Here is a 17,110-nt window from a genome sequence, read left to right as displayed (position 1 = left end):
TTTCAGTCCTACATGAAAACATCCCTAATTAGCAGGATCTATACTGGTTTTCGCCTTTTCTTTAACTTTAGTACTTTGAGCTAAGAAGAAGTATAGAATCAAAGTGAAAAAAACTTTAGCCTGTACCAATGTTATAGCCTTTTTTTTTTTTTTTAAGTCTGGCTAACCAAGCCAAACATTAAACCCTGTTTTCTTAGGAATTTCAGATATTCCAATTCTTTGATAACAATGAGATTCACAAGGTGGTTTTTAGCTGGGTACACACAAGGCATTTTGCATTGACACTATTTTAGCAAAGAGAAGGCACACGTTCTCTGTAGGAAAAACTACTGTCTCTAACCCTGGAGAATAACTGAGTCTGGAGGATAAAACAAGGTGAATTGGTTGACTTGAGTAACCTAGAATTGAAGCTAGCATGATGCACAGACTCCAGAAGTCTTTGTTTCATCATGCTTAATGATTGTTTTTAGATTATTAATATTTTTCCAACAACTGTACAGTCTTGAAGCCAAAACCCATATGTATACTATTTCATACACACTAGGGTGGTGATAATCAAAATGACAGGCAATAACAAGTATTGAAAAGAATGTAGAGAAATAGGAACCTTCACACATTGCAGATGGGATTGTGAAAGGGTACTGCCCTTTTGGGAAACAATTTGGCAATTCCACAAAACGTGAAGCATTAAGTTACCATATGACCCAACAATTCCTCTTCTGGGTATATGACCAAGACAACTGAAAATATAAGTCTACTCTAAAACTTGAACATGAATGTTCATAGCAGTGTTAGTCACTATAGTCAAGAAGCAGAAACAATCCAAATGTCCATCATTTGATGAATGGAAAAAGAACATGAAGCATATTCAAACAGTAGAGTATTATTCAGTAATGAAAAGGAATGGAGTACTGATACATGATAGAAAAAAATGGCTGAATCTTGAAAGTTCAGTTCAGTTCAGTTGCTCAGTCGTGTCCGACTCTTTGCGACCCCATGAATTGCAGCACGCCAGGCCTCCCTGTCCATCACCAACTCCCAGAGTTCACCCAAACTCATATCCATCAAGTCAGTGATGCCATCCAGCCATCTCATCCTCTGTCGTCCCCTTCTCCTCCTGCCCCCAATCCCTCCCAGCATCAGGGTCTTTTCCAATGAGTCAACTCTTCGCATAAGGTGGCCAAATATTGGAGTTTCAGCTTTAGCATCATTCCTTCCAAAGAAATCCCAGTCTGAAGGACTGATCTCCTTCAGAATGGACTGGCTGGATCTCCTCACAGTCCAAGGGACTCTCAAGAGTCTTCTCCAACACCACAGTTCAAAAGCATCAATTCTTCAGCGCTCAGCTTTCTTCACAGTCCAACTTTCACATCCATACACGACCACTGGAAAAACTATAGCCTTGACTAGATGGACCTTTGTTGGCAAAGTAATGTCTCTGCTTTTGAATATGCTATCTAGGTTGGTCATAACTTTCCTTCCAAGGAGTAAGCGTCTTTTAATTTCATGGCTGCAATCACCATCTGCAGTGATTTTGGAGCCCAAAAAATATTATGCTAAACACAAGATGCTGGACGTAACAGGCCACATATTGTAGGATGATTCTATTTTTATGAAATGTCCAGAAAGGTAATTTATAGAAGGAAAAAGTAGGTAAGTAGTTATCAGGGACTGGAAAGATGGAGAGTGACTACTGTTGGGTCCTGTGTTTCTTTTGAGGGGTGATAGAAATGTTCCAGAATTAGATAGCAGTGATGGTCACAGGATCTTGTGAATATACCGAAATCCATTGGATTTTATATTTATAAACAGTGAATTTTATGGTATGTGATTTTTACCTAAGTAAAATAGATTTTTAAGAGCCATTACACAGGATAAATATAAACATGTTTATTATCAAACTTTACAGAGCCATGTTACGTACAATAGCTGTGATTGTAGACATTTGTTGTTCAGTCACTAAGTTATGTCCGACTGTTTTACAACCCCATGGACTATATATAGCCCAGCAGGCTTATCTGTCCATGGGATTCTCCATGCAAGAATTCTAGAGTGGGTTGCCATTTGCTTTTCCAGGGGATCTTCCTATCTCAGGGATCGAACCCACATCTCCTGCTTGGGAGATGGATTCTTTACCACTGAGCCACCTGGTAAAGCCCAGGTATGACATTAGCTTAATAAATATGTACATAAAACATTTAAAATAATAACTTAAAATACTTGTACTGAATTAAGACTTAAGGCATTTATACTATATTCAATGCAAGCAAAAAAGAACACAACCTCTAAAAGCACTTTAGTGCTTAGTCGCTCAGTCGTGTCTGACTCTGACCCCATGGACTGTAGCCCGCCAGGCTCCTCTGTCTATGGGATTTCCCAGGCAAGAATACTGGAGTGGGTTGCCATTTCCTTCTCCAAGGAATCTTCCCTACAAAGGTATTGAACCCACGTCTCTTGCATCTCCTGCAGTGGAGGCAGATTCTTTACCACTGTGCCACCTGGGAAGGTAAAAATACTTTAAAAAACACTGAATCCCACAAGGATCAAAGTGACTGAGACTGTACTTGCTGCGCTAAATAGAATTTTCACTATTAACAACTTTTCACATGTCATCACCATGTGGCATGAAACTTTTGTCATTTTCCCCCGTCTATTAATAGAATACCTACAACCAATTAGTTTCCTCTAAATTCTTGACAATTACTCATCCCCATAACAGCAACTACAGAGTCAGCAGCTGAAACACCATGAGGGACAAAAGAAAGAAACAGTGCCACTAAATATTGTATTACCCCCACAAGATTTCAAAGTGAGTGAAGGGTGAGTTAGGAAAGGAATCCTGAGATTCTAGAGCCTTAGTCTCTTTGCTTTTGCATGGACAAGAATATCCTTCCCTTCCAGTAGCCATCCTTCCCTTCCAGAGCCAGCGCTGGAAAGGAGAGAATTGAGTCTTTTTTGGTGGCAGACTGGACTTGTTCGTTGGATTTTGTCCACTGAAGTCCTCATGGGTACCATGGCCCCACCTGTAAATGTAGCCGGTGGATGCAGTAGGAGAGAAGAGCTGGAGACATAAGCAGACCTCTCTGTCTCTGCCATCTTCAGGGTATTGCTCTAGTTCCCTAATTTGCTTGTGCTCCTGCAATGAGAGTGCATGACATCAGGATCCTTAATATTTTGCATACTAACAGCAACAACAAAATTCCCCTTCTAGCACAGACAGCTGTGTGTACTCTCACGAGGCTAGTCCAAATATGAACAGCAAATAGGAACGCTATCCTATTCAGTTGGGATAGTGAAACGATTCTGTATGATACTGTAATGATGGATACATGTCATTATATATTTGTCAAAACCCACAGAATGTACAGAACCAGGACTGAACCCTAATGTAAACTTTGGGATTTAGTTAATAGTGATGTATCAAAACTGGCCCATCAATTTTAACAAAATACCATACTAATGTAAGATGTCAATGATAGAGGAAATCAGAGGGTATGAGGAAGGTATGTTGGAACTCTGTTCTTTCTACTGATTTTTTTCTGTAAACCTAAAACTGCATACATAAAAATGTCTATTAATTAAAAAAAAATCTATTCAGAGGCAACTTGAACCTTCCAAATTCTCACAAAGCAAAGCAGAGTGTTTTTAAGAATACAGATTTTAGAGCCAGACCGCCTGAGTATGATTCCTGACTATATAACTTAATAGTTTTGAGATTTTAGGCATTACTCAACTTCCCTGTGCCTCATTTTCTTCATATATATAATAATAAATACAATAGCCCTTATCTCATAGAATTCCTAGCTTAGAGTGGTTCCTAGACTATAGTAAGTGCCATAGCATGGTTAACTATCATTATTATCATTAATGTTCATAAATGAAATGATTCATTGAAGGCAAGATTCTTGTTCCTTTCTTCTCCTACAAAAAAAAAAAAGAAACAACTTTCCATAAAATAACACCAAGGTGGTGATATCCCCCCTAGAAACTAGCAGGTTTGGAGGGTTCAAGAAACAGTAGAATATGTGGAGAAGATGTCTTTTTTCAAAACCATATGTGATTTTCAAATCTTACCTGATTCCTTTGGACTTAAATTAACTTGGAAGGTGTTGAGTAGCATCCATTGGATTTCAGGCTTGAGCAGCTGCTGTGGAACACATGAGAACACCAAGGTAAAGCACTGGTTTCCAACATGAAGAGAAAAATGTGTAAAATGTTCAAGGGCATGCTTTACAATTAGGTTGGTACAAAAGTATTTGTAGTTTCAGACTGTGAATTTTAAATCATAACTAGGCTTCACACACATCGTTAGCAATCAAAATAGGAACGTTACAATCAACACGTTTTTACCAATGAGAAATAAGTTGCTCTATCCCTGTAGCATAAACGTGTGTGCTTTGGTACTCAGTGAACTCTTGGCAAGGATTTTCTGCCTCAGGCTGGTTGTAGAAGCATTTTCCCTGCAAAAAGTTGTAAAGCTGCTTAACGAAGTGCTAGTTGGTTGGCAAGAGGTCAGCTGAATATGGTGAATGAGGCAAAACTTCATAGCCCAATGTGTTCAACTTTTTAAGCATTGGTTGTGTGCTGCGTGGCCCAGCATCGTGGAGAAGAACTGGGCCCGTTCTGTTGACTGATGCTGGCTGCAGACGTTGCAGTTTTGGATGCGTCTCATCAATTTGCTGAGTATACTTCTCAGATGTAATGGTTTCACTGGGATTCAGAAAGTTGTAGTGGATCAGACAGGCAGCAGACCACCAAACAGTGACCATGACCTTTTTTTGTGCAAGTTTGGCTTTTGGAAGTGCTTTGGAGCTTCTTCCTTGGTCCAGCCACTGAGCTGGTTGTCATATAAAATCCACTTTTCATTGCATGTCATAATCTGATTGAGAAATGGTTTGTTGTTGTTGTGTAGAATAAGAGAAGGCAACAGTTCAAATTGATGTGTTTTTTTGATTTGTGGTCAGCTCACTTATTGAGCCTTTTCACCTTTCCAATTTGCTTCAAATGCCAAATGACCATAGAATGGTTGACATTGAGTTCTTTGGCAGCTTCTCATGTAGTTAGTTGTTAGAGGATCAGCTTTGGTGACGCTGTCAATTGGTCATTGTCAACTTCCGATGGCAGGCCACTATGCTCCTCATCTTCAAGGCTGCCTTCTTTGCAAAACGTCTTGAACCACCACCGCACTGTGCGTTCATTAGCAGTTTCTGGGCCAAATGTGTTGATGTTGCAAGTTGTCTCCATTGCTTTACAACCCATTTTGAACTTGAATTAAAAAATTGCTTTAATTTGAGTTTTGCCTAACATCATTTCTGTAGTCCAAAATAGCAAGTTTGATGCATGAAGCAGGGCACTCAAAGCTGGTGCTCTGAATAGGGGGATTCAGGATGGGGGGACACATGTGCACCTGTGGGTGATTCATGTTGATATATGGCAAAAACCACCACAATATTGTAGAGAAATTATCCTCTAATTAAAATAAATTAATTAATTTTTTAAAAAAAGAGCAAATAGCAACAGAGTAGGAAACTATTGCTCTTCATTATAAATAAATAAATAAATAGCAAGTAATGCCATTAGCAGGGCTTTCCTAGGGGGCACTAGTGGTAAAGAACCTGTCTGTCAATGCAGGAGACATAAGAGACTCAGGTTCGATCCCTGGGTTGGAAATATCCCCTCCAGTATTTTTGCCTGGAGAATCCCATGGATAGAGGAGCCTGGTGGACTATTGTCCATAGGGTTCCAAAGAGTCAGACACAATAGTGGTGACTTAGCACATACAACGTCATTAGCAAAAACACATAAATGAGAGAAATGTGCATTAAAATAATGTATAACATAACCACATTTATTTAAGAATGTATTCCAATATCAAACAGCAAATTTCAACAGTGCAAAACCACAATTACTTTTGCACCAACCTAAATTCAAGAATGCAGCTTACCTGGCAGGAGAAAATTTTTTTGCTGCAAGAGAAAGAGAACTATTAATTTGGGCTAAGTGACTTTCAAGGACATTTTAAATCCTGAAGCAATATGACTCTATTTATCAGGGATTGCAAACTCAAGGCCTTCAAGGCCCCTATAATTATCAGAACACAAACATATCTTGGTGACAACAGGGCAGGGTGAATGCAAAGTGTACATTCATGCAAAGAGGACAGCAGCTTCCTAAGGCAGGCAGATAGTCTATAGACTCCACCTGCCAAGTCTGTGTGTCTTCCAGTTGGTCATGAGAAATCTCAAATCAGATTTGATATGAAATTTCCTATTTCATAAATGTCAGAGTTTAGTTCAAAAAAATTTAAAGACTCTGTAGGTCAAACAGATCAAGAGTGTGGTGAGATGTGTTTGCATATTCTCTGTGTGTGCTTAGTTGCTCCATCATATCCAACTGTTTGTGACCCTGTGGACTGTGGCCCACCAGGCTCCTCTATCTATGATTTTTTCCTGGCAAGAATACTGCATATTTCCTGAGATGCTCCCAAATTTAAGCCTGTATCCCAAATACAATTTTTGGAAACATTTTCTTCATTTTCCCAGGAACACTAATTATGGCAGCCTCAGTGCAGCAACTCCTCGGACCACAGAGTTCAAAGTGAATAGCACCCCCTGGAGCTGTACAATGTTAGCACACTAACGTTTGTATTAAAACTTTTCCTAAGATTTCTGCTTATTTATCCTGCAGTTTATTCATGTTTATCATTAAATGACTAGTGATTTGATTCTGATTACATTTTAATCTATGAGAGACAATATGACTCATCAATGAGAAAAAATTTTTTTTCAAAAAACCTTTTTGGAGTACATTCATAAATGCCCTCACCTTTCTTTTGAAGGCGTTTCAGAAGCCAGAAGAGAAATGATGGTATTGTCACAAGGGAGACTCCAGCAGTAGAAAGTCCAACTGCCAAGGGAGTTTGGGACACAGTGGGAGCTAAGGAAACAGGGGGTAGACAGTCATGAGAAGAAATTAAATTTAAAGTCTTCCTGTTGTGTCCATTTGCCCTTTTCTTTGTACACTGGTTATAATGTGCAAAGAAGAAGAGTCATCTAGTCCAATACATGAGGCAGAGACATGGTACTAAAGGCCTTTGAGATCAGCCCAAACCTCTTTGTGAGCTTATCTCCCAGCACAGTCAGACAGAGCTCTAACTTGCCAAGCTTTTACAGCACACCTTGGTTAACCTCTGTCTCTCTTTCTCTGTTTTTCACTCATTTTCCTTTCCCCTCCAATTTCTCCCACTAGCTCTCCTTTCTCCAATTATCAAAATTCCATCAGCATGTCACTCCTGTTTTCTCTCTTCCCTATAGAATGAAATATCCATCCCTTAAATGTTAACCTGGGTAACCTTTCTGACCTTCCTGGTTTGGATATACTGGATAGTTCATTATTGTAGCCAGATAGCTTCCTTTCTTTGCTCGCTTTCTTCTCTCTGATTCCCCCGCCCCAGACAACCACCATCACTCAGTGCTTCACCTTCACAGGTTGGCAGCATCCCAGACCAGTGTCCTGTAGCACCGCAGGTCAGCACTACAGAGCCATTGAGTGTCCATCTTTCAGGACATGCAAACGTACACTCAGTGCCAAGCACGGGCTCCCCACTGCAGTTCATGTTGAGCTTTCCAGAAACGTCCAAACGTGAACATCGTACCACTGAAAATGAGAGCATATGGGTAGCAGTTAAGAAAAATCGCCTGGAAGACTTCTGAAACTGACAGAAAGTCACCAATAAGCTTAAGTACTACATAGTTTTCAGCATGTAGGAAATTAGAATCAAGTCCTTTGGGGCAATCTGCAAAGCAGATAAATTGTATGTGGCTGCCTCTTCATTGGGCTTCCCTAGTGACTCGGTTGGTAAAGAAACTGCCCTCAGTGCAGGAGATCCAGGTTCAATCCCCGGGTCAGGAAGATCCCCTGGAGAAGGAAAAGGCAACCCACTCCAGTACTCTTGCCTGGAGAATTCCATGGACAGAGGAGCAAGGCAGGCTTCAGTCCATGGGATTGCAAAGAGTCAGACACAATTGTGCCTCTTCAGTCCCTGGACAAATGGGAAAACGGCTGTTGTTTTTTTTTTTAATTCCAGTGCCTCTGTTGATAATGGTACTAGAAAGCCTTTTACAGGACCAATGGCTCCTGAGCTCTGTTCTGACATGTGATGAAGTTAGGGTCAGGAGAAATATTTTAGGTAGCCAGAGAGCAACTTATGAGTCTTGAGTACTTACAGATGAGGCCAAAAAGAAAGGAAGATAAGAAGGCAGCCACATCAAATTTATCTGCTTTACAGTTTGGTTTTTGTCTTGTGGTTTTTTGCAACTAGAAATAACTCTGTGCTGTATTTGGCTACAAAAATGTTAGTACCTGATAGTGAACCTTGCTTGTTTTCAGTATCCTCGCTCTTGCTTTATTAAACTAAATTTTAGTGCTTATGTATGTTTTAAGGCTGTCCCTTTAGCTGAGACCATACTTGAAACGTTTTCCTCACTGCTAGTTATAAGCAGTTTCAGAAGAAGGGCATGACAAGAGTTTTAGAGTCAAATCATAAGGAGAAGGGGGTGGCAGAGGATGAGTTGGTTAGATAGCATCACCAACTCAATGGACATGAATTTGAGCAAACTCCGGGAGATAGTGAAGGACAGGGAAGCCTGGAGTACTGCAGTCCATGGGGTCTCAAAGAGTCAGACACAACTTAGCAGCTGAACAACAACAGCAACAACATGTTCTCATAATTCTATTTTGTAAATTTTCTAATGTGATTTCCTTTTAGATTAAGCTTTCTGCTTACTGATGCCAGTTTATAAAGTTATACATATTTATATATTTGCGTATGTGCTCAGTTGTGTCAGACTCTTTGCAATCCTATGGACTGTAGCCCCTTGGTGACTCAACAATAAAGAATCCACCTGCCAGTGCCAGAGCCCATGAGATGTGGGTTCAGTCCCTGTGTTTGGAAGATCCCCAGGAGGAGGGCATGGCAACCCACCTCAGTATTCTTGCCTGGGAAATCCCATGGACAGAAGAGCCTGGTGGGCTACAGTCCGTGGAGTTGCAAAGTTATATTAGCCCAGGACAATTAAAAAACCAGCAAAGCATCCACTCTTATTCCACACAGTCCTTTCCCTGGATAAGCATCAGTTCTTTTATATGCATCTCAAAAACATAAGATGATTGTTGCCCATCAGATCTGGTTATTATAGTTAATGTAGGCAGCTGGTTTCATTTTAAGTGCCCACATGTGCAGACTGCTGTTCTTTGAGAAAGGAGACTCTCAGGCTTACCTTCACAAACTGGGACCCGCTGTGTCCATTGTCCCTGGGCAGTGCATTCAACCTGGGTTGGCCCCTGCAACGTGAAGCCCTCTGCACAGGTGAAGTGGCAGGATGACTTGAAGGCAAAGTCTCCAACCACGGAGTGGCTACAGTTCACAGTGCCGTTCTGAGGATGGCTGATGGCTGCACAGCTTACAGCTGCAACACATGTCCCAGTTTATATTAGCAGATCAGACTTGCCCATTTGGAGAATAGGTTGAGATGTTACAGTAAATCTTGATGCGGAGCCACCTTACCTTTACATGTTGGCTGCTTGTTGTCCCAAATCCCAGAGGAGGTACACTGTAGGTGCTGGGGTCCAGTGAGTTTATATCCTTCCTGACACTCAAACGTACAGGTGGTGTTCCATGGGAGGCTTCCATGGTTTGGGGAACAGTTTACAACTCCATTGTCCAGATTTGACAAAGCATCACACTTAACCACTAGGGATTTGAAAGAACACCATGAAATTTTAAAGAAGAGTGAGATATTCACTTCTTCTTGAACTGGAGTTTATAACACAGTAAGGAAACTACCTTCAGAGGGTAGAACTCAAAGCCCGAGGTTAACTTCTGAGGACATGCACACCCACAATAAAGTTGTTATGTTTTTTTCTTGATATTTTCATCCTCTCTGATTGACTTTAACTATGCTAAGTAGTTCCTGATCGTTTTACCTGGCTTATTTTACAACAGGCAAAAACAAAGGAAAATAGCAGATTCTAGATCAGGATTTATGACTAGTTGTGATTTAAAAAAACAAATCCCAGCATACACAGAACATTCATTTATTTTAGCCCAGCAAGACCTGGAGAATGGAGAAGGAAATGGCAACCCACTCCAGTATTCTTGCCTGGGAAATCCCACAGACAGAGGAGCTACAGTCCATGGGGTCACAAAAGAGTCGGACATGACTTGGCAACTAAACAATAAGACCTGGAGGAAAGAATTTTTTTGTCTTTGACCTAGGAAGATAAAACAGAGAAAAGGATATACTGAGGGTACTTGGTTATCATGATCTTCAATGGTCCAATTGCATGGATGAAATTAAACAGAGAAAGGAGAGAGGAAGTCATTCAGATTTTGACGGGGCAGTTCCACAGTTCTGTGTTCCCTTACATATCATGAGAGCCTCAGAAACACTCATGTCAAATACAGGATCAAAATTTTTCTCAAAGCCAGCTGGTACCATATTGGGCCTATATTCACTGGCTGAGAGAACAAGTTGAATTAGAACTTGTTTAATTAGGATAAGTTTAGAAGGAACTTTCCCTGAAGTGCTGAAAATGGCACAGTGAAGTGAAGTGGTTCAGTCATGTCTGACTCTTTGCGATCCTATGGACTATAGCCTACAAAGCTCCTCTGTCCATGGAATTTTCCAAGCAAGAGTACTGGAGTGGGTTGCCATTTCCTTCTCCAGGGATCTTCCCCACCCAGGGATCAAACCTGGGTCTCCTGCATTGCAGGTGGACGCTTTACCGTCTGAGCCACCAGGGAACCAAGGGGGTGAGAGATGAATTGGAGAATGCTCTATGCTTTCTGAGAGAGACTTACCATTGCATTTTGGGAGAGGAGTGCTCCATTCTCCAGAGGACATGCACCGAGTGGCCTCTGTGCTGCTTGGGAGGTAGCCCTCTGCACAGCTGATGGAGCAGGAAGAGTTGTAGGTGAATTTCCCCAAAGGGTTGCAAACCAGATGTCCATGCTCAGGATGTTTCTGTGCTGGACAGGTCACAACTGAAAAAGGAAAACAAATCAGTTCTGCTCCTCTCTCACCCTGTAGCATGTGGGAAGAACCCTGGAAACCAGAACTACTATTTATCAAACGTCAGGCACCAGGCTTCCCAGGAGGCACTAGTGGTAAAGAACCTGCCTGCCAATGCAGGAGACAAAAGAGACCTGGGTTCGATCCCTGGGTTGGGAAGTTCCCCCGGAGGAAGACACAGCAACCCATTCCAGTATTCTTGCCTGGAGAACCCCATGGACAGAGGAACCTGGCAGGCTACAGTCCATGGAGTCACAGAGAGTCGTACATGGCTAAAGGGATTCGGCAAAGAACAGGCACCATGAAAATGTGTCTGCATTTGTTCACATCATCCAAACCATAAGCCTATGAAGTTGGTACTCTACTGTCCTTGTTTTACAATGAGAAACCTGGGACTTGAGAGTTTTCCTCCCTGTTGTCAAGGTGCCATAACTACTAAGTGGTGGATCTGGGATTCAAACGCAGGAGAATCTGATTTCACAGCTTCAGCTCTTAACCTCCTTCTGACTCAATATGCTCCAGGGAAGGCAAAGCATGCAGACCTGACACCAAAACCAGCTGGGACATAAAGTGCTCCTACAATCTCAAGTGAAGGAAAAGCTGAGACCACGCCTTACCTTGCTCACATTTGAGGCCCTTGAAGCCAGGGTGGCACTGACAAGTGTAGTTGTTGATGGTCTCTACACATTCACCATGGCTGCCGCAGGGTGTGGGGTTACAGGCAGCTGTGGAAAAGACAATCCGCGATAACTATTGTTGTTATGCTTCAACGGAGTTTCTTTGAATTTAGGATCAATGATGTGTAACAGGGATGTCACCAATGATACAGAGTGTCAGAGATTTTAATGGAGGTGCTTGATGAAATGCCCAAGCTGAGTTTTAAGCTCAAAAATTTCAAACCCTGATGTTAATATCAGAGGTAGAGCTGTAACTGGCACCCGAAATAGAAAATTCACTTTATCACAAATTCTAAAGAGAATTATCCTACTGCAAATAAATAACAAGTAACTAAAAAGTGTGTTATACATGTGCATACACACTATATATAAGTATGTGGCGGTTTAGTCGCTAAGTCATGTCTGACTCTTTGAGACTCCATGGACTGTAGCCTGCCAGGCTCCTCTGTCCATGGGATTCTCTAGGCAAGAATACTTGAGTGGGTTGCCATTTCCTTCTCCAGGGGATCTTTCGCACCCAGAGATTGAACCTGAGTCTCTTGCATTGCAGGCAGATTCTTTACCTACTGAGCCACCAGGGAAGCCATATATAAGTATAGACCTAAATATATGCATATATGTATATATAAATATAGGCTTCCCCAGTGACTCAGTTGGTAAAGAAACCACCTGCAATGCAGGAGACTCAGGTTCAATCTCTGGGTGCGAAAGATCCCCTGGAGAAGGAAATGGCAACCCACTCCAGTATTCTTGCCTGGGAAATCCCATGAACAGAGAAGTCTTGTGGGCTACAGTCCATGGGGCACAAGAGTCAGACACAACTTAGCAACTAAATCACCACCATACATAAATAAATACATTCTTAACTACATTCACACAAAGAAACAAAAAGAGGCAAATTTCAGGTGTTTAAACATTTCAAATAGAATGTTTAAAAACTGTATCTTTTTAGAACATAAAATCCACGCAATAGAGATTAGTTTTTGTATACAGTCAACAATCTGTCAAGATGCTCACACACAACATCTCCCTCCCACTGCTGCCACAGACTCCCTACCTTTGTAACACAAGGCGAGTTTCTGTTTGGTGCATTTCTCATCATTCCACTTGCCTGAGTCTTTTTCTCTCTTAATATAGATCTCTACACAGTCCTCATCACTTTGCTTATTGTTTGGTTCACCTGGAGCCCAGTTTGTGGCTTCTTTGGTCAAGGACTTATTGGTCCCTATCCAGGTCCATGTACCGTTGATCTTTCTGATTCCAATCCAGTAGTAACTTGGTGAATAGCTGAATGTGGAGTTTAGGTATTCAATCTCTTCCTGGTTTTGAATTGCAACTAGAGCTGTGTAAGTTTTCTGGCAATAATCTCTGGCCTCCTCAAAAGTCATGATTTTCGTGGATGCATGGTAAGACCAGGTTCTACTTTCTTTAAACAGGAGAAGCACTAAGGGGGAAAACATGAAAGGAATGGGAAAGTTTAGCCCTGCTGTGGTTTGAGTCTGTTATCTGAATCTTTTGTTGTCATATTTTTGGCATCTAGTGGCCTTTGTGTGCATGCTGCTCAGAGGCTTCAGTCGTGTCTGACTCTTTGCGGCCCCATGGACGTAGCCCGCCAGTCTCCTGTCCATGAGATTCTCCAGGCAAGAATACCGGAGTGGGTTGCCATGCGCTTCTCCAGGGGATCTTCCTGACCCAGGGATCGAATCCACGTCTCCTGCATTGCAGGTGGATTCTTTATTGCTGAGCCACCAGGGAAGTCCCCTAGTGGCCTTTGGGATGATTCAATTGTTTTTCCAAAGTAAGAATTTCTTGGAAAAACTTTTTCCAAAGTAAAAATGGGTATGAATGGAGACACTACCATCTACTGCGTTTCTCTTTTGTAATTGACCTTCCACTTGGTGCTTACCCACTATAACCTATCAATACACCTACCTAATAGTAGAATAATAGAATAACTAAGCTTTTTTGAGCACTAAATATGCACCATCAAGCACTGTCTGAGGCACTTTACATGAGCCATGATATTGAATCCTCAAAAGGCCTCTGGGAAATAGATTACTTTTGATCACTCTTTATACCTAAGGGATCTGAGACACAAAGAGGTAAATGGCTCCTAGCCCAGGGCACAACACATTATGAGGAGGAGCCCAGGATGCTGCTAAACAACCTACATTACACTTGGAAGCCCACCCCAAGGAAGACTTATCTGGTCCAAAATGCCAGTAGTGCTAAGGATAAGAAATTTTAGTCTATCAACTGACATTGACTTACCGAAAGTGAGAGCAGAGAGATACTGTGACACAATCATGACTTCAAGAGTTCTTTTGATCCAAAGATTAGACTTGAAAATGCTTTTCTGGGGGGGAGGGAGGGAGGTACAAAATTAATTATAGAATGAACTCCCAGGCTACCAGATACCCAGATCATTCTACAATGATGTGTAAAGTGGCATCATAAGATGTTTAGATTAAAGGATTATAATCTTTTGCCACAAGGTTTATTTCAAAGAAGTTTGCCCAAAGGAATAAATACAGAAGTTAAGATTTTCATCATTTCAGTCAAAAAGAAAAGCCAGGTTTTAAGCAGTCTGAATACAATAAGAGCTTGCACAGATCTTCTATGGAAGGAGTTTTGCATATCTGTTCATATTCATGATCTGTGCTTCATGGTCAAGACTGCTCTTGTAAAGATTTCTTGCACTTACTGTTCAGTATTAGATTCCTCCCGTGTTGCTGCTGCTTCTGTGTTGTGCCACTCCTGCAGGTTTGACGTGAGGTCAGCCAAGAACAGTGGAGCCCTGCTCCTGCTGGAACCATTCTTTATAAGATGCTCGCTTCCTGTGAGTAATACAAAGATATGTCCAATCCCAGTAAAGAGGAATTCCCAGCAATTCCACAGTGCTAAAAATTACAAGGATTCATTACAAAATGAATTCTCCTTTTTAATGTGCCTTTTTATTTTAGATGAATTCTATTAATATGACACAAATGCACGGTTTTAATTCTATTAACATAAAATCCATGTCTTTAGAAAGTTTTAAAACGTGGCTTATTAGCAGTCCCTTTCCTGAAATTGTGGTAGTAATCAGAATTTTATCAACTGAAGTGAACTAAGAATAGTTTTGTCATCTATGGGCTATTACTCTTGATTTTCTTACTACATACCAGTCAATAATGGGTTTTCTCTTTCTCACCTTCCAACTCAACTCATTTTAAGGTACACTGTCTCACAGAGGTAATGTTAATCATGAAAAAATGTTAATCCTCAGATTCTATGCATAGTTTTGACTAAATTACTAGAAATAGTATCTCCCGCTTACATGTCTGAAATAATTCCTTGTTTCTTAAATATAAGAAAAATGAGAAACAGATATTCCATCTGGAAAGTGTTCATGATTTATTCAGTGAGAAAATAAAGATGAAAACTATACATATTTGTATTTAATTGAACCAAATTTGGTTTGAAAAAATTTAAATGTGAATTGCAAAAAAAAAAAAAAAAAAATTTTTTTTTAAATGTATCAAAATGTCAACAGTAATTTCTAGAGGACAGAATTTAGGGGTTATTTTTATAAGCTTCATGATTATTTTCAGCATTTTGCAGTTTTTGCAATGACCCTCTATTACTTTTATAGTAAAATGAACACAGTTTAAAGATTTCTGTATCAAATATAACTATATATATAGTTATCACTTTCATATATGTATATATAATATCACTGATTCCTGCTCTTTATATTGGCATTTCTTTGGGGGGATTATATACAATATAATCACCATTCCCCATCTCTGCATCCCATCTAATTCAAATGGTAGCGACAGTAAATGGGAATCTTTTAATTTCCATATTCTGTAGAGATCAAGTGAAGCTAATATTCTATAGTTACAGCTTTTAAAAATAAGACAGCTAACAATGTACTCTCAGCAGACATGAAGTAGTCATGAGGGGATTGAGGGGGATATAACAGGTTTGTTTCTCGCACTACTTGTTAGTGCCCTGGTTCTGTGTACATAAAGACCCAAACAGAAAAAGAGAAGAAAAATTCCAATAAATACAACTGACTTAAAAAGTAAATGTATAATCCAGTTAGCTAATTTAATTCTTAAATATGCCCAAATTTAACAGAGAATATATACCATCCACCCTCCCACTGTCCTATATTTTCCAGATATTAGCATTATTTTAACTTTTTATCAAACTTTACTTTTGTAAATGTGGTTGCTGTTGCTCAGTAAATGTGGAAAGTAATCAGCCACAAGTGTTTGTTTAGATTTTAGAGAAAGATGTGAAGCTGGGTTAATATTAATATTGTTAATCTATATGTATATTAATTTTCAATAAGTTGTAAACACATGATTTGTCACTTAAAAATGTGTACTGTAGGCAGATCTTTATCTGACACAATAATAAAGTACCTAATAATTATTTTGAAAATAGTAGTTAGTCATAACAGCCCAAGATAACTACATTTACTATTATGATTTTTTCATAACTAAATTAAGTTTGTCTTTTTCCTTTCTCATTAGTTCACAAATATCTAAAAATACCTCCAATGGTGGTACAGTCCCTATTTCATTGACTATATATGTCCTGGATGCCCCAGTTATGATCTGTAACATATATTGAACCTTCATCTTGTGCCAGGCCCTGTTCTAAGTTTTTTACATATTCATCTACATATGTATTTAATTCTTACAATAGCCTATGAAATAGGTGCTCTTATGATCCCTACAACACAGATGAAGAACTGAGGAACCAAGGATTTTACGGGTCTCAACTAAAAGCACAGAGCTAAGGAGTTGAAACCTGGGCAGTCAGTCTCTGGAGCCAGCTTCCTTAACTGCTATATTCCAGTCTGTGGTTTCTCTTGTTATTTTGCCCCACAATGAGCCTCCCTATTCTTCCAAAGTCTCCAGTCTTCTCTTGCCCTCTTTTTCCCAAGCCTCCAATCTCTTTCTTCTTCCCAAGAGCAGTGTGATAGTCCCAGCTCTCCCTCAGAGTGGCTGTGTCCTGCGTTCTGAGACATGAAGGCAGGAAGGGAACTAGGGGGCAGTAAGCAGTAGACAGAAGATATAGTGTAAGTAGACTCTAGGTTCTCCGCTGTGGTGGGAAAGTGGATGAAGAGACAAGCAAGGCAGGCTGAGCTACACCAGGGAAAGTTTTGATCCCTGTATCACACTTTCCAGGAGATCCTGATTTTAAAGCAGATTCTCTCTATGGCTAAAGGGTGCAGGGACATACCCCAATACGAAAAAAGAGGCATATGAAAAATAAGGAATAGAAGCGACTGTGAGTAAAGGTAACTTATTGTTATTACCACCAGAAGTATAATATTCCAAACTCACTCACCCTTACAGTTAT

General features: G+C 40.3%; 1 protein-coding gene across 1 annotated transcript; it reads right to left on the bottom strand.

Annotated features, from left to right (window-relative positions):
- Positions 1–1,911: 1,911 nt before the first annotated feature.
- Positions 1,912–14,575, bottom strand: SELE (selectin E). The gene is made up of 12 exons (XM_005902383.2): positions 14,454–14,575; positions 14,021–14,105; positions 12,807–13,193; positions 11,690–11,797; positions 10,862–11,044; positions 9,566–9,751; positions 9,279–9,467; positions 7,480–7,656; positions 6,826–6,936; positions 5,945–5,966; positions 4,075–4,147; positions 1,912–3,136 (listed from the first exon to the last, which is right to left on the bottom strand). The coding sequence occupies exons 2-11, from the start codon at positions 14,055–14,057 to the stop codon at positions 4,090–4,092; spliced, it is 1,458 nt and encodes a 485-aa protein (XP_005902445.1). The 5' UTR covers positions 14,058–14,105; positions 14,454–14,575; the 3' UTR covers positions 1,912–3,136; positions 4,075–4,089.
- Positions 14,576–17,110: the final 2,535 nt, after the last annotated feature.

The sequence above is a fragment of the Bos mutus genome, chromosome 16 (assembly GCF_027580195.1).
Source record: "Bos mutus isolate GX-2022 chromosome 16, NWIPB_WYAK_1.1, whole genome shotgun sequence".
NCBI lineage: Eukaryota > Metazoa > Chordata > Mammalia > Artiodactyla > Bovidae > Bos > Bos mutus.
The sequence above is the reverse complement of the archived record's forward strand: the minus strand, read 5'-3'. Positions and strand labels throughout refer to the sequence as shown.